Consider the following 18,359-nt stretch of genomic DNA (forward strand, 5'->3'; position numbering starts at 1 on the left):
CCACAGCTGAGAAGAGGAGACAAAAGCCCTCCAGGGCGGAGCAGACGACCACCACAGCTGAGAAGAGGGGACAGAAGCCCACCAGGGCGGAGCAGAGGACCACGAAGCCCACCAGGGCGGAGCAGAGGACCACCATAGTTGAGCAGACATGACAGAGGCCCACCAGGGCGGAGCAGAGGACCACCACAGTGGAGTTGATGGCACAGGAAAGCAAGTCTGGTCAGGTGGGACTGAAACAGGGAACATAAACAGGTTAATAGCGGCCTCCGTGGCCGTGACAGGGCAGGCGGTGAGTTCATGGAGGACCTCTGTAGCCATGACCGGAACGAATGATAGCTCATAGACGGCCTCCATGGCCGTGACAGAATAGGACTAGAGCTCTGGAAGTGCGGCTGAGATGTGACGAGGCTCTGGTAGATCAGTGGTGATTTGACTGGATTCATGAAGATCGACTGTGACTTGACTGGGTTCCTGGGGATCGACTGTGACTTGCCTTGGTTCCTGGGGATCGACTGTGACTTGCCTCGGTTCCTGGGGATCGACTGTGACTTGCCTCTGTCCCTGGGGATCGACGGTGACTTGACTCTGTCCCTGAAGATCACCGGTGACTTGACTCTGTCCCTGAAGATCACCGGTGACTTGACTCTGTCCCTGAAGATCACCGGTGACTTGACTCTGTCCCTGAAGATCACCGGTGACTTGACTCTGTCCCTGAAGATCACCGGTGACTTGACTCTGTCCCTGAAGATCACCGGTGACTAGACTCTGTCCCTGAAGATCACCGGTGACTAGACTCTGTCCCTGAAGATCACCGGTGACTAGACTCTGTCCCTGAAGATCACCGGTGACTAGACTCTGTCCCTGAAGATCACCGGTGACTAGACTCTGTCCCTGAAGATCACCGGTGACTAGACTCTGTCCCTGAAGATCACCGGTGACTAGACTCTGTCCCTGAAGATCACCGGTGACTAGACTCTGTCCCTGAAGATCACCGGTGACTAGACTCTGTCCCTGAAGATCACCGGTGACTAGACTCTGTCCCTGAAGATCACCGGTGACTAGACTCTGTCCCTGAAGATCACCGGTGACTAGACTCTGTCCCTGAAGATCACCGGTGACTTGACTCTGTCCCTGAAGATCACCGGTGACTTGACTCTGTCCCTGAAGATCACCGGTGACTTGACTCTGTCCCTGAAGATCACCGGTGACTAGACTCTGTCCCTGAAGATCACCGGTGACTAGACTCTGTCCCTGAAGATCACCGGTGACTAGACTCTGTCCCTGAAGATCACCGGTGACTAGACTCTGTCCCTGAAGATCACCGGTGACTAGACTCTGTCCCTGAAGATCACCGGTGACTAGACTCTGTCCCTGAAGATCACCGGTGACTAGACTCTGTCCCTGAAGATCACCGGTGACTAGACTCTGTCCCTGAAGATCACCGGTGACTAGACTCTGTCCCTGAAGATCACCGGTGACTAGACTCTGTCCCTGAAGATCACCGGTGACTTGACTCTGGAAGGTCAACAGGAACTAGCCCTGACTCTGGAGGGTCGACGGCGACTAACCCTGACTCTGGAAGGTCGACGGTGACTAATCCTGACTCTGGAGGGTCCATGAGCACCTGACTCGACTCTGGAGGTTCAACCGGAACCTGACTCAACTCTGGAAAGTCAATGGGCACCTGACTCGACTCTGGAAGGTTAACCGTAATCTGACTTGATTCTGGGGAATCAACTGGGACGTGACTCGACTCTGGAAGGTCAACAGGAACTAGCCCTGACTCTGGAAGGTCGACGGTGACTAACCCTGACACTGGAAGATCGACGGTGACTAACCCTGACTCTGGAGGGTCTTCTTCTGGTAAACTTAAGCTTATCTTAGCGTCAAGACCACTCCAGAAACAGTCCTTTACCAGATCCTCATCCCCAGGCAAAAGGTGACTATACTGAATGAATTCCTCCACAAAGAGCTCAATTGGTCGGCCATCTTGAAAAATGGAGCAAAGCATACCTACAGGGTTAAATGAACTTTTAGCTGGCTCCATACCTGGTCTGGGGTTCAATAAAGCTGCTGGATCCTGGTTTGGCGAAGTCTTCTGTAATGATGAGACAGACGTTCGAATCCATGTGCAGAACTTTAATGATGAGAATGGTCAGACAGGCAATGATCAGTAACGGCGTCAGGTATGTAGGGATAACCAGAATCGATAACAGAAACAGGCAGATGTCGGGGACAAGCAGAGAATCAGAGTCGGTATAAACAATCCAAAGGTCAGGTACACGAGGAAAACACGAGGAAAACACGAGGAAAACACGAGGAAAACACGAGGAAAACACGAGGAAAACACGAGGAAAACACGAGGAAAACACGAGGAAAACACGAGGAAAACACGAGGAAAACACGAGGAAAACACGAGGAAATGTCAGACTGGCTCAACAAGACTTCGCAGAGAGTGGGAGTGAGTGTGCTGCTTTTATGTGTGTGTAAATGAGGTGCAGGTGTGACAAGGAAATTGGCTGATGAATGATGTGCAGGTGTGGCAGGGTGATTGTGATGCAGTGACTCATGGGGAATGTAGTTCGGGTGTGGTGCAACAGATGAGAGGTGCTAGAGTCCGAGTGACATCTGGTGGTTGATGTGGAATGGTCCTGATTGGAGTGCCCTCTACCGAAGTTCATGGGCACTCCATCTAATGATCGTGACAGTTACACAGTAATATGCCTTTTCTTTTTTCCACCTCTTTCATCTATGAAGTTACAAACTATATCCATTTATTCCTGTCATTGTTTTTGTATGACAATTTTTTTTTTTAACTTTCACCCCCACAATGACCTGTCCAAGTCACTGTTTTTCTTCTACCAAATGCACTCTCTTCAAAGGTACATAATGATGAAACAAAGACAATAAACACTCCACAATATATAGTTTATCTGTGTTCTTCAAGCCATTTTGGTTATTTTCATAATTAAGTGTAGCCTATTTGTAATCACACAAACAGGGCCAAGTTATTTAAATGCAAAACCGAAATTGGCTAACGCGTATTGAACCAGATGGGATGTCAGCTGTACCGAGTGGTTACATATGGTGTTACATATCTTCCCATCTAGGGTTGGGGAGTCAGTAACAAAGTAATGAAAAAAAATAACTTAAATTAAATAAAGAATATTAACTCTTGGAGAGAGTACCAGGATAATCCAACCTCCTGTCCCAGAAATCACACAACCACAAATTCAAATAATATCTTTATATTTGAAAAATATTAGGAATAACAAATCACCAGAAAGATAACAACAACAAGAAAAGTTTATTATTAATAATAATAATAATAATAACTAGAAATAATAACTTCGGAGGAGAGCTAGGCCAAAATAACAAACAAAACCTAAACTAACTAACCCCAAAATCTTAATAAATTACCTAGAACAAGATAATCTGAAGAAAATAAATAACATCAATCTTCCCTCTCTCCCTGTCTCACCATAAACAGGAGAAAATGAAGAATACAAACAAAAATGGCACCCTCCCCCTACCTTCCCTAAATCACGTCAGATTGAATACAGCTGGTTCGAGTACCTGTCGTAATAATGAAAAATACAGAGCAAGGAGAGCAAGGGACAAAACCCAAATACATATTCACTCCTAAGACACCCCGTATACTGTACATCCACAAATGTAACACCCCCATTCAAGAATGCAAAAACGATATATTGAGAAGGCATATATATATATATATATATATATATATATATATATATATACAGCTAGTTAATGAGAGGTCCAAACTAGAAGCACCTACACAACAGGGTAAAGGTGCTTCTTGTTTTGAGAGAGGCACAACTTGACTGTGAGTGCTCCGATCGAGAGTGTGTATTTAGGCAGCATCATGTTTGCGGAGAGAGGCTAAAGGTCAGAAAGCTCTGGAAATGTTAGGGTGCGTTTATGTATAAAACACAGGGTGTGGATGCATTCTGTACATTTTAAGTACATTTTAAGAGAAAGTGCTAAAGCCATTGGTAAATATCTGACTGTTTCCACCTGCATCATAAAAGTGCTTTGTGAGATTGTAGTTGTATTAATTATAAAAGGATGTACTCCGTAATCTTTCTTTTGCTCTGAGTAGTGTGCCTTTGGCTGCTAATAATCCCCTCATGCCACAGTCCTCTCCTATGAGAGTTAATGTTTTTGTGTGACTGCCTTGTGTTCCCGTGTTTATAGGGAGGAGCTGGGAATAATCACGAGATGTGAGGCCATCCTAATACTACTGATAACAACCCCCCCCCCCCCCCACACACACACACACACTTAAATTATAGGATGATCTATGTTTTATGAACATTTGTGAGGGAAACAACCTTTGGAATGTAATACTTGGTTTTGTTTCTTAACATTACATAATTTAATTATTTTAAGTGATTTATTTTAATTATTCAGTCAAATCAATACATACAGTGACTTGAAATCTACCTGACAATGTTTTTAGTTATTGAGTTCATTTTTATTTATTATTATTATTATTATTATTTATTTTTTGAAGGCATAAAGTCAAAAATGTCAGGATGATACATCATAATGTAAAATTAAAAGAATCAAATTCTTGAAAATTATTTTATTAAAGAAAGGCCTATTTTCAAGTCATCACAAAATGGAAGTTCTTCTCTAAGACGACCCCTGCAGACCCTCTAAATATCAGCTAAGCTTACCTTTTTGGCCAAATTAGTTTGGCTCATATGATGCAATTCCCCAAAAGCATGATTAACCTGTTGCTGACATTTGTTTTACCTTTGTATGAATAAAGATATCTCTATATAAGTCCCCTGACATTAGTACATTCCTGAAACCATTAACCAAGAGTTGCATTTAACCCACTTGTCTGACATTAAATCAACACTCACTTCCCTTTTGTCTAGTTTTGAGGCCCCACCTCTTTTGAAAAAACTGCCAGCCCTCTTAAATGTGTCGTATTTCTGTTGTCTTCTGTATGAATGTTAGAAGGATGTTGAGAGCACTGACTCTTCCCGCTCTGGGGCTTCTAGCTTGGCTATGCTTATTCACCTTGGAGCCCGTACAGGCTGGAAAGATGCTTGTCGTGCCAGTGGACGGCAGCCACTGGTTGAGCATGAAGATCCTGGTGGAAGAGCTTTCTCAAAGGGGACATGAGACGGTAGTCCTGGTCCCGGAAACCAGTGTTCTGATTGGGAAGTCTGGTAATTACACCACTAAGTTTTTCGTGTACCCTACACCCTTGCTGAACTGAATGCTAACTTGGACCACAAAAATAATGTATTTCAGAAGCCTCCACAGTTAACTAATATCTTTGTAAATTTGGGGAACCTGATGCGGTTCACAGATATGCAGCTTAAAGGCTGTGAAGGGCTACTGTATGATGAGTCCCTGATATAGAGTTTAAGAGAAACAAAGTTTGATGTTTTGCTTACTGAACCTTTCCTGCCCTGTGGCACCATCATTGCTGATTCCTTCTCACTTCCTGCCATTTACTTCTTGCGTGTAATTCCCTGTCGACTTGATGAGGCAGCTGCCCAGTGCCCCTCACCTCCGTCCTTTGTCCCGCGCTTCTTCACTGGTTTCTCTGATAGGATGACTTTTTCTCAGCGAGTAAGAAACACACTTATGACAGTTTTCCAACATTATCTATGCCATCAACTTTTTGCCAGCTTTGATGAACTGGCCAGTAGATATCTGCAGAAGGACACCACATACAAAGAGCTGTTAGGGAACGGTGCAGTCTGGCTTTATAGAAATGACCAGAGGTGGAAAGAGTACAAAAATATTCAACTCAAGTAAAAGTACCATTACATTAATGAAATTTTACTTAAGTACAAGTAAAAGTACCAGTCTAAAAATCAACTCAAGTAAAAGTAAAAAGTAGCTCATTTAAAATTTACTCAGAGTAAAAATTACTTAGTTACATTTTAACAGTGGGAGGGAGTCAAAAATGGGACAGGCCAAGGGTGTCAAACTCAGTTCCTGGAGGGCCACAGTCCTGCACAGTTTAGATTTAACCCTAATTAAACACACCTGATCCAGCTAATCTAATCATTTAGGTTTATTTGAAAACTACATGATATGTGTGCTGGAGCAGGGTTAGAACTAAACTCTGCAGGGCTATGGCCCTCCAGGAACTGAGTTTGACACCCCTGGGATAGGTCTATTAATCTCAAACTAGTTGTTTTTAATTAAAGGAATCAGTTATTTAGAATAATAAAACATTTGGGCTGTTACCAGGCAAATCAGTATCAACAAACTCATCTTTTAATGCAGAGGAAATGCAGAAGATTCATTGGAAGTGGCATTTAGATGTATTACACTGTTTAGTGCAGGACAAGAATGCATTTAACCTGCAGTTACAAATGCATGAATAATGTTTTGATATACAAGACATAAAATGTTGAATACTCATTTGAAATGATAAGAAATTCATTATTAAAAAAAAATCAAAAGATACTTTAAATGTGAAATTAAAATGGCCAGTATGTGTCAGCAAGTCACTGTTAATAAGTGAGTCATTGCGATTGAACCGAATCATTTAAACGGTTGATTCATTCAGGAACGAAACACTGTCACGTTTCTCAGAGATGCAAAACTGTGATTTGGTGGCTGTGTTTGGAATAATTTTCTGTTGTAGAAATAGAGCTAAAAAGGCAATATGGTGTCTAAAACGCAAGTCTCTTAATTAACTTGTTTACTGAACTGATATATGTATGTATGTATGTATATATTCATGATGATTTTTGGAGGAAAAGACGGCATTCTTTGTGTGATTTTGATTTAATATATGAAATTATATAAATATGTGAATTTTCTGCCCCTCTATCTTCAATTTTGTGATCATTCTAAATGCATTTTAGAAGACTGAATCACACAGTTAAAGAACGCACTATAAATGCGCGCGCACATCATTAAAACAAAAAATATGATATTATCGCAGACGATATATAGCACACTCCTCACCACTGTCTTTTTGGCTAATTTGTGCAAAACCTCTTGCTAAAATGTCAAAGCTTAATTTTAACCACCAATGCAACGATTCAATTATTTAGCTTACCTCTACATTCTTGCGCAGGGTTGATGTCTTGTCGAGATTTTATAAGCTGCTAGTTTGGTCTTCCTAAGCAAGTACAGCTTACACTGCATAATAGAGCATACATATGGCCAGGGGTTCACTTCATTTCCTTCGAGTTCAACTTCAGAATATGACGGGATTTCGTTTTCAGCGGTGTCTGCACCACTAACGCCTGTTTTGACCATCTGCATCTTTCTTGTGATTTTAGCGCCAGTTTGCCAACCTGCCCATTATTTACTGCCGTAGTTTCCAGGAAGCGATTTTTTTTTTTTTTTTTTTACTCAGTAATTAATGTGTTTTAAAATGTAGCGAAGTACAATACTTTAAACAAAATATACTTAAGTAAAAGTAAAATTACAGATTTAAAAAATTACTTTAAAAAGTATTAGTACACAAAAAATCTACTCAATTACAGTAACGCGAGTAAATGTAATTCGTTACTTTCCACCTCTGGAAATGACTTTACCTTTGAATTCCCCAAACCTCAAATGCCGAGCATGGTCCAAATAGGGGGCATCAACTGTGCTAAGAAGGGCCCACTGACAAAGGTAAGATGTTAACGAACATAGTCATTCTCAGTTGTTCTATGTTGTCTGGTGCACAAAATGCAAAACTTTCACATTGTCACAGACATTATACAAAATGTGTAATGCACTTACGGAAAACACTTTACAGTTAATGCAATGTATGTGTGTGTGTGTGTGTGTGTGTGTGTATGTGTGTATATATATACATATATATATATATATATATATCAAGATTGCAATATAATGTAGATTATTGCAAATCTGTTTTTAACAATTTCAAGTTGTAATAAATTAACAATAATCAATAGTATATTATTAAATTAACAGTAACTTAGATTTAATAAATGCTGTCATACTGTACATTTTTATTGCCAGTTACAGTTTAATCTTTAAATAAAAAATACAGCTACTTGTTAAACATCGATGGTAGAGATCATGAGCAGTGCAGCTCTTTGTCTTTTTTTATTTTATTTTTTTTATATGATAACTGTGTGTGCGTTTTATTGAAATGTTTTAGCTTTCATCTAGAAAAATGTATGATGCACGTGTTCTTGACTTTGGAGTTACCATTTATTTTGAATCTTGTGATTAAAGTACATTTCACATTAAATGCTCAAGAAGTTTCAAACACTATTTTTAATATCACAAACAGGAAATAACTCGCATAATACAATTAAACGAATAACTGTATAGGCCTACAACTAAATTAAACAAGATCTTTTATATAGGCCTATATATATATATATATATATATATATATATATATATATATATATATATATATATATATATATATATATATATATATATATAATATTTAATATATTACGGAGTCCCGCACATGACATGCGAGAAAAAATAGTAGGCTAAATCTTGTGCACGATTTACTAATTCATTCCCTCAATGTACTAAAATGTGCAAACGATTGCGTTCCTTCGATTAACTAATTCGTTCCCTCGATTTGCTAAATTGTGCGCACAATTTATTAATGTTTTATTGCACGTGCGGGGCTCAGTAGCTCCGTAATATATAATTATAAAATGCATACATAAATTATGACCTATCGTGTGTAATAAAAGCAAATTACCATTTTAAACTGTAGGGTGGCTCTACTCTATTAAGAATGTAAACTCCGCATCTCTCTTCCGGAAACAGTAGAGAATGTGTTAGGAGGAGGGACTACAAGTTCTCAAACATGGGATGGAGATACTGCAGTACGTTAAGTATATTGCAGTGGAATGCAAGAAGTTAATTGCCAATGGTCAGGAGTTCAAACAATATATATCAACCTTACAAAATAAGCCTCAAGTTATATGTATACAAGAAACATGGTTGAAGCCACAATGAGATTTTGTAATATATGGATATAAAGAAATAAGAAATGATAGGAAAGACAGAAATGGTGGAGGAGTAGCTATCTTTTTGCAGAATGGAATTAAATATAATGTAATTAATACAGGAAGTAAACAAGAATCACTAGTAGTAAATATATTGTTAGGGCAAGATGATATCACAATTATTAATTTTTACAACCCATGTGAAAGGCTTGATTATGAAAAATTGCATACTATTGGAGGACAAATAAAGGGTAAAATAATTTGGTGTGGGGATTTTAATGCACACAGTACACTGTGGGGTAGTAAATATACAGATAGAAATGGCGTAATTATAGAAGATTTTATTGATGAGAAAAAATTAGTATGTATAAATGATGGAAGAGGAACAAGATATGATTGATATGATAAGAGTGTAATAGACCTTACTTTAACATCCAGGGAGATGGCGGGTATTACAAAGTGGGATGTTTTAAATAAAACAGTAATTGGCAGTGATCATTACCCCATAATGATTATAATAGGAGTAGAGGTATATCAAGATGAAATAAGGAAAATAGCAAAATGGAATTTTAAAAACGCAGATTGGGATAAATTTCAAACAATTAATAAAATTAAATATGAAGAACTTTTTGAAAGGCACATAGTTGAGGTGGATGAATTTAATGATAATCTGACTACAATAATTAAAAAATCAGCAGAGGAATCAATTCCAAAAAGTAAAGAGGAAATTAGGAGAAAAAGTTTTCCTCGGTGGAATGAAGACTGTAAGAAAGCAATTAAAAATAGAAATAAAGTTTTTAGGCAATTGAAAAAACATCATTCAATGGAGATATTAATACAATATAAAAGAGCGCAAGCGGTAGTTAGGAAAAATATAAGAACAGTATTGGAAAAATTATTGCAGTACAATAGGAAGAGAGACACAATTATCAGAAATTTGGAGAATGATTAAAAGAATGACTGGAATAAAAAGGAAATATGAAATACCAGTATTAAAGTTAAATGGGAAAACGGCAATTAATGATACAGAAAAGGCAGAGATGTTGGCAAAAGTGTTAGTAAAGGTCCAAAGTTCAGAAAATTTATCAAATGAAGTTAAGCAAAACGAAGTAAAACAATGATGGAAAATCCTAATATAATGGACAAAAGAAATATGATGGACAATGATATTGATTTACCTTTTAATATGCAAGAATTTAAAAAAGCTATATCAAATGTAAAGAAAACATCTCCGGGGAAAGATGATATATGTTATATAATGTTGGCTCATATGGAGGATAGTATGCTTAATGTAATTTTAAACCTTTTTAATATAATATGGAATACAGGAAAAATCCCCACAGTATGGAAGCAGTCTGTTATAGTACCAATTTTAAAGCCTGGAAAAGATTCTGATAATCCTTTAAGCTATAGACCAATAGCATTAACTTCCCAGTTAGGAAAAACAATGGAAAGGATGGTTACTGACAGACTAACATACTTTTTAGAAAAGAATAACTTAATTTCACAATATCAAAATGGATTCCAAAAGGGAAGAAGTACAATGGATTCTATTTTATGTCTTGAATCAGAAATTAGAAAAGCCCAAACAAATAAGGAGAATGTAATAGCTGTGTTTTTTGACATCTAAAAAGCATATGATATGCTATGGAAAGAGGGACTGCTCATTAAGTTAAATAAATTAGGTATAGGGGATAGGATGTATAATTGGATACTAGATTTTTTATTTGATAGAACAATTGAAGTAAGGGTTGGAAAGGAATTTTCAGATATGCACATGGTAGAAAATGGTACACCGCAAGGTAGTGTATGCAGTCCACTTTTATTTAATATAATGATTAATGACATCTTTGAAGGAATTGAACATAATATAGGAAAATCATTATATGCAGATGATGGGGCCCTTTGGATTAGAGGAAAAAATGTAGAACATATGCAAAAGAAAATGCAGACAGCAATTAAAGTGGTGGAAAAATGGTCAAATAAATGGGGATTTAAAATATCAGTAACAAAATCACAGGTAATTTGTTTTTCTAAGAAACATAAGAAAATTGTAATAAAGTTAAATGATCAAGAACTCGAACAAGTTAGAGTAATAAAATTTCTTGGGATTCTGTTTGATGAAAAACTGACATGGAAACAGCAAATTGATAAAATTAAATTAAAATGTAAAAAAATTAATAATGTTTTGCGTTGCTTGTCAGGAATGGATTGGGGAGCAACGAGGTCTTCTTTGAGAAGGATATATTGGGCACTTATGAGATCAACATTTGATTATGGGTGTATAGCTTATATGTCAGCATCAGAAACAAACTTAAAGGGATTAGACACAGTACAAGCTCAAGCACTCAGAATATGTAGTGGGGCATTTAAATCATCTCCAGTAGCGGCTCTACAGGTTGAAACTGGGGAGATGCCATTAAGCATTAGAAGACTTAAACTTATGCTTGCATACTGGGTAAACATACAAGGACATAATGAGTTATTTCCTACAAAGGCAGTAATACAAGAGTGTTGGGAACATAATAAATCAAATTTTAGGAGTTTTGAATGGATAGGGTATGCGAAAGCAAGAAAGGCAGGTTTACATAATATACAGTATTGTCCAACAGTACCATACTCAGAAATTCCCCCATGGAGAGTTGTAATACCATTAATAGATTTACACTTACAGGAAGAAATTAAAAGGGAATCAAAGTTTATTCCTGTTTGGTGTATAGTTAAGAGTTATATGGAGTTGCATTATAAAAATAAAATAATTGTATTTACAGATGGTTCAAAGAACCCTGAAAATGGTCGTACGGGTGCTGCAGTATATATCCCACAATGCGAGGAAAATATTAAAAAGAGAACAACAGATTATCTATCAGTGTATACCGTTGGAACTGGTAGCAATTCTATTAGGTCTACAGTGGATAGAACAAAGAAATAAAGATAATGTAGTTATTGCCTCTGATAGTTTATCTGCTCTAATAAGTATTGGATCTGGGAAGTCAGGCAGACATGACATATTAAACGAAATATATCAAATTATCAACAGATTACATAAAAATTGTAGGAATGTATCATTTATCTGGGTTCCTGCACATGTAGGTGTGAAAGGAAACGAAGAGGTAGATATTTTAGCAAAACAATCAATTAAATCTCAAACGATAGATATCCAGATTAAATTAAGTAAAGATGAAGCCAAGACTATCATAAAGGTGCATACAAAAAATATATGGCAGGAATACTGGGATATTAATGATACAGGAAGACAGTTTTATAATATACAAAGTAAAGTTGGTGAAGGAAGAGAAATAGGTAGAAATCGGAGGGAGAATACAGTTATTACTCGTCTTAGAATAGGGCATACAGGACTTAATAAAACTCTGCAATTAATAGGCAAACATATAAATGGTTTATGTATACATTGTAATCAACCTGAAACCGTAAAACATGTAATAATAGAATGTTATGCATATGAAAATGAGAGAATAATATTGAAAGAGGTATGTGAAAAATATCAAATTAAATTTACATTGGAAAATATACTTGGAAAAGCACTAAGGGAAACACATGTACAGTTAATCTCATATCTTAAAGAAATAGGTAGACTAGAAAGAATATAAAGGGTGAATTATTATTATTATTATTTTTTATTATTATTATTATATAGACTACTGTTCCACACTCCAGTCCAGCAGGTGGCGGTAAAGCACCTTTCAGCTGGTTTGCCAACCGCGAAAAAACGCTTAAGAAGAAGAAGATCTCTCTTCCGGTTCTGAAACAGCTCGTGCTGCGATTTTAATGGCACTTGAGTGGGTCTATGAAGTTAGACCTGATAAAGTAATAATATGTACTGATTCAATGGCTGTTCTTAACAGTCTACAATCCTTCGAAACAAATAGAACTGACATTTTAATAGAAATCATGATCAGGTTGTACAGTTTAAAACAAATGAGAATTATAATTCGATTTATGTGGGTACCAGCACACGTGGGAATTCAAGGGAATGAGGAAGCAGACAAAGTAGCAAAAGAATCATTAAAAATGGAAGAACCAAATATAAACATATCACTCAGTAGATCAGAAGGTAAACAGTTAATTTTAGAAGCGTGCAATAAAAAATGGCAGACAGATTGGGATACATGTCATAAGGGGCGGTATTTTTATAGGATTCAAAAAACGGTAAAGAAAAGCAAAATAAGTCTTATTTTTACACATTTACGAACAGGACATTCTAATTTAAATTACACTTTACACATTATAGGGAAGCACAACACAGGTTTATGTGAGGTTTGTTTGGTAAATGAGACGGTAGAACATGTTTTTAAGGAATGTAAAGCATATGAAGAAGAAAGGAGGATTCTTAAGGAAAATCTTCAAGCAGTAGGTTGCCGGGAATTCAATATAACTAATATATTAAATGATAGTTCAAATTCAAGGAAACAGATAAATGTAGTCATAAAATTCATCAAGAAGTGTGGGTTATATTATAGGATATAGAAATTAGTTCATTCTTTTCACACTCCATCACAGTAGGTGGCGGTATGCACCTTTGAAGTTGGTTCGAAACCCGCCATAAAACCAAAAGAAGAAGAAGAAGAAGCTCGTGCTGCGTGTCTAGTGTCGCACTCTGCAGCTGGTTACTGTTGTTGCCAACGGCACTGAGCGCGGATTTGACGTTGTAGTGGAAACGCGCCGTTTAATAAGTGTGGCAGTAGAGCGCGGATGCGCCCCGACGTCGGTTGATATCCGGGGGGTCAGCCCTCTTAAATGTGTCGTATTTCTGTTGTCTTCTGTATGAATGTTAGAAGGATGTTGAGAGCACTGACTGTTCCCGCTCTGGGGCTTCTAGCTTGGCTATGCTTATTCTCCTCGGAGCCCGTGTGGGCTGGAAGGGTGCTTGTCGTGCCAGTGGACGGCAGCCACTGGTTGAGCATGAAGATCCTGGTGGAAGAGCTTTCTCAGAGGGGACATGAGATTGTGCTCCTGGTTCCTGAAACCAGTGTTCGGATTGAGAAGTCTGATAATTACACCACTAAATATTTTCGTGTGCCCTATACCCTTGCTGATTTGAAGGCCAACTTGGACAGCATAGAAAAGAATGCATTTGAGAAGCCTCCCAAATTGACTGATATTGTTGAGAATTTGGGGAACCTGATTCAGTTCTTGAATATGCAGGTGACCGCCTGTGAATGGCTGCTGTATGACGAGTCCCTGATGAAGAGTTTAAGAGAAACAGAGTTTGATCTTGTGCTCACTGATCCTTTCCTGCCCTGTGGCGCAATCATCGCCGATTCGTTCTCGATTCCTGCGGTTTACTTCCTGCGATTGATTCCCTGTTTGCTGGATGAGTCAGCCACCCAGTGCCCCTCACCTCCGTCCTTTGTCCCACGGTTCTTCACTGGTTTCTCTGATAAGATGACTTTCTTTCAAAGAGTAGAAAACACGCTTATGACAGTTTTTGAAGCTTTCCTATGCCGCAAACTGTTTGCTGGCACCGATGAACTGGCCAGTAGATATCTGCAGAAGGACACTACATACAAAGAGCTGTTAGGGAACGGAGCAGTCTGGCTTTATAGAAATGACTTTACCTTTGAATTCCCCAAACCTCAAATGCCGAACATGGTCCAAATAGGGGGCATCAACTGTGCTAAGAAGGGCCCACTGACAAAGGTAAGATGTTAACGAACATAGTCATTCTCAGTGGTTGATTGGTTGACTGAAATTTATAGCATTTATTTATGCAAATTCATCAGTTTAAAACTATGAGCAGTTAAAAGTTTTTAGACCGTGTTTTGCAGTTGGCTGTTTAGATGCTAGGTAAAATATTATCCACTACAGGCCAAGATAGCATAATTCATGATGATGTTATGAATTTATGTGTGCAGTAATATAAGAACATGTGATGTACTCTGTACTTGGAAAGATGTGTTACATCATTACATGATGTTCATTAAACCGTTACAGTAAGAGCTTATCTGTACTGACATTGTTGAAGAGTGCCAACCTACTGTACACAATGAACAATGTTTAAATATCTAATTGCAGTCCACTATGATCATAGTCTGTACTTCTGAAGATGTGTAACATTTCATTAAACATTGTAACTCTTTTAGAGTCCGTTTAGGAGTTTAGATCTTGTGCATGATTTTCTAAAGCAGTATGAATTTAATTGCAGGCACAGTAAATAATTAAAAATAAAAATCACTATGATCTTTATAGAGGAAGTGAGGTGCCCCCATGTGTTTACAGCATGAAGGACCAGAGGAAAGGAGACGCTTTTTGAAATGTGCACTGTTGTGGAAAACATTTAATTATTCTTTTACCAAGAGGTAGATCTATTTGTATTTTAATAACTAAAACAACTGATCTCTGCTTTTGAACATGCAAGTTCATGTGGGTATCTATCTGTGTGAGCAAAACAATAAAAGGAAGGAAAAGGGAAGTTTACAGTGAAAGCTTGCTCCATTATGTCCTTTGAGCATGATACTGATGTTCAGTGCTGACGTCTGTCCTCTGTGCAGGAGCTGGAGGAGTTTGTGAATGGTTCTGGAGAGCATGGGTTTGTTGTCTTCACACTTGGCTCCACGGTGTCACAGTTACCCGAGGCCAAAGCCAGAGTGTTCTTTGAGGCTTTTAGGCAGATACCTCAGAGGGTAAATGAAGATTGACTTTTAAAAAATAAGAAAATAATTTGAAATGCAAACTTTAATGTTACATTATGATGATCATGTTTGAGTTAGGGTCATGTTGGGTCTAAGGCCAGCCATATATTTTTGTGAAACAAAATAATGTTACACAAATGAATGCATGTCATCATATGATTAGGTTTGTGGCATTTCATTTTAATAACCTTCATAGTTCTCTTTGATTTGTAGGTGCTATGGAGGTACACTGGACCAGTCCCTGAAAATGCTCCAAAGAATGTCAAACTGATGAAGTGGCTGCCACAAAATGATCTCTTGGGTATGTTTATATTCTCATTTGACCCTCTAACCCCCCTGGGAGATATTTTATTTATAGAAATTAGATTGGTTGGCATTGCTAACAAGAGTCAGAGAATACATGATTTTTGAATTATCATGCCATATGATAATTGACTTCAAAATCAACTGCTAACATGTGTTTTTCTTTACGTTGTAGGCCATCCTAAGGTTAGGGCTTTTATTACACATGGTGGATCACATGGAATCTATGAAGGAATCTTTAATGGGGTGCCAATGGTGATGCTTCCTCTGTTTGGAGACCAGGGGGATAATGTTCAGCGCTTAGTGTCTCGAGGAGTTGCAGAAACCCTGAGTATCTATTATCTGACCTCAGAAAAACTGCTGGTTGCATTGAGGAAGGTCATCAATAACAAAAGGTAAACAAAATAAAAATGTTCAGCCTCTGCATGAAATCAGTTTTTGTTTATATTCATGAAATAGTATTAAACTCAGAGTAAAATATTAGACTGTATTTAGAGAATTGAACTGTGAAAATGATTTTTGGAGTATGTATTATATAAAAATGCTATTTTGTTATTTCACATTTTATTAAATTTCCATTTCATAGTAATTATTTGTGAAATTTACTAGCAATTATTGAGTGAGAATCGTTTCTAAATATTTCATACACCAAAATGTTTTCAGTGTGTAGTTTATTGTAAAGACTGCAGTCCTTTTTTAGACCTACTATGAAATTTAAACATAATTACTCCATCTTTGACTCCACAGCTATAAGGAGAAGATGACCGAGCTTTCAGCTATTCACAGAGACCGTCCCGTTGAGCCTCTGGACCTGGCTGTGTTCTGGACTGAGTTTGTTATGAGACACAAAGGGGCAGCGCATCTCAGACCTGCAGCCCACGAGCTGAACTGGATTCAGTATCATTCTCTGGATGTCATTGGCTTTCTCATTCTCATTCTAGTGACTGTTATTTTTGTGACTGTCAAAAGCTGCATGTTCTGTTACAGGAAGTGCTTCAAGAAAACTCAGAAAAAGAAGAAGGAGTAGATATATTTTGTCAGTTTTGTGTTCTTTTTTTTTGTGGGGTGATGGTTTAGAGCAGGGGTCACCAAACTTGGTCCTGGAGGGCCGGTGTACTGCAGAGTTTAGCTTCGACTTGCTTTAACACACCTGCCTGGAGGTTTCAAGTATACCTAGCAAGACCTTGATTAACTAAATCACATGTGCTTGATAGGTGGTTGATGCTAAACTCTGCAGGAGAGTGGTAGAGGTGGATTTAACCATTAGGCAAAAGTAGGTAAACGCCTTGAGCCCCAAAAGCCAAGGGCCCGCTAAAATGCTTTATATATATGAGGTGTGTGTCTAGTGCGGATGCAGAAGTGGATGCTTTGATATTCATTACCACAACCACCATCTTAATGTCTGCGTTGAACGCACTTCTTATAGCAAATGTAATTTTAATATTGACATGCACTAGTCCATTTCGCAGTCTGATTGAAATGTACTGACATGCATTGGATTTATTCAAATTTTGACAAATTCCTTGACATTCCACATTATACCGTAAACTTCTGTTGTGTAACACTTTGAATGTACATAAATTATAGGGTTTGTTTAATTTCATTGGAATAAAAGATATATTAATGTTTTTGCCTTCATTTATATACCAGAAAAATTGTAATACACAACACAGAATTTCTAAAATATAAATAAAAATGATATATAAAAAAATTCATAGGGAAAAATAAAACCGATTTTATAGAGCCCTACAAATGAAATGGCATGCGTCTGAAGCTATGATTCAATACTTAGCAACAGGGCATAATTATATGTTTTAAATGGCGCTCAATCGTTTCTGTGTCTAACCTACTCTAATATTATTATAACTTGTTTATGTGAATAAGGGAAAATTTTTATTATTTATATGTATATATAAAAACTGGACACAACAGCAGCGAGCATCACAACAGTGAAAGGAACCTTAACACTTGTGTTTTTAAGAACAAATATTTTTGTTTTCTGTCAATTAATCAATGTTTCTAGAGCAGCAAAACAGCATATTAAAATGATTTCTGAAGAATCAAGGACACTCAATATGATTGCCTTTTTTTTTTTCTTTTTTTTGATAATTCATTTAAATTCAGCTTTGCCATTACAGGAATAAATTAAAAATAGGGAGAAAAAAGTTATTTTAAGTAATTTTTTTACAAAAATATAAAATATATGTAGCATATAAAAGACATTCAAAACCTTTTAAAAAATGTTTACCAATCCCAAACCTTTGAATGCTATTGAACATTACGTGGTTCTCCCTGAATGGTGAAACTTTTTACTACTTACGAGTTATAATTCACAAACAAATGGAATATTAACATATACACAATGAAAAGGACACAATGGTATAATATTCTTATAATATTTTCAGTCCAGACATGTCGGTAGAACAGCTCTTCCTTTATTATTATTCTATTCAAA

The 18,359-nt window shown here is 37.3% G+C and overlaps 1 protein-coding gene and 1 pseudogene across 2 annotated transcripts; both read left to right on the plus strand.

Annotated features, from left to right (window-relative positions):
* Nucleotides 1-4,945: 4,945 nt before the first annotated feature.
* Nucleotides 4,946-7,644, plus strand: LOC132152813 (UDP-glucuronosyltransferase 1A1-like; annotated as a pseudogene).
* Nucleotides 7,538-17,532, plus strand: LOC132152811 (UDP-glucuronosyltransferase-like). Of its 2 annotated transcripts, XM_059561710.1 has the most exons (6): nt 7,538-7,632; nt 13,745-14,609; nt 15,461-15,592; nt 15,815-15,902; nt 16,080-16,299; nt 16,652-17,532. In XM_059561710.1, the coding sequence occupies exons 2-6, from the start codon at nt 13,749-13,751 to the stop codon at nt 16,929-16,931; spliced, it is 1,581 nt and encodes a 526-aa protein (XP_059417693.1). In that variant the 5' UTR covers nt 7,538-7,632; nt 13,745-13,748; the 3' UTR covers nt 16,932-17,532. The 2 variants fall into 2 exon arrangements, with proteins under 2 accessions (XP_059417693.1, XP_059417692.1); XM_059561709.1 differs by lacking the exon at nt 7,538-7,632 and having other exon boundaries at nt 13,558-14,609.
* Nucleotides 17,533-18,359: the final 827 nt, after the last annotated feature.

Source organism: Carassius carassius, chromosome 11 (assembly GCF_963082965.1).
Source record: "Carassius carassius chromosome 11, fCarCar2.1, whole genome shotgun sequence".
Classification (NCBI taxonomy): Eukaryota; Metazoa; Chordata; class Actinopteri; order Cypriniformes; family Cyprinidae; genus Carassius; species Carassius carassius.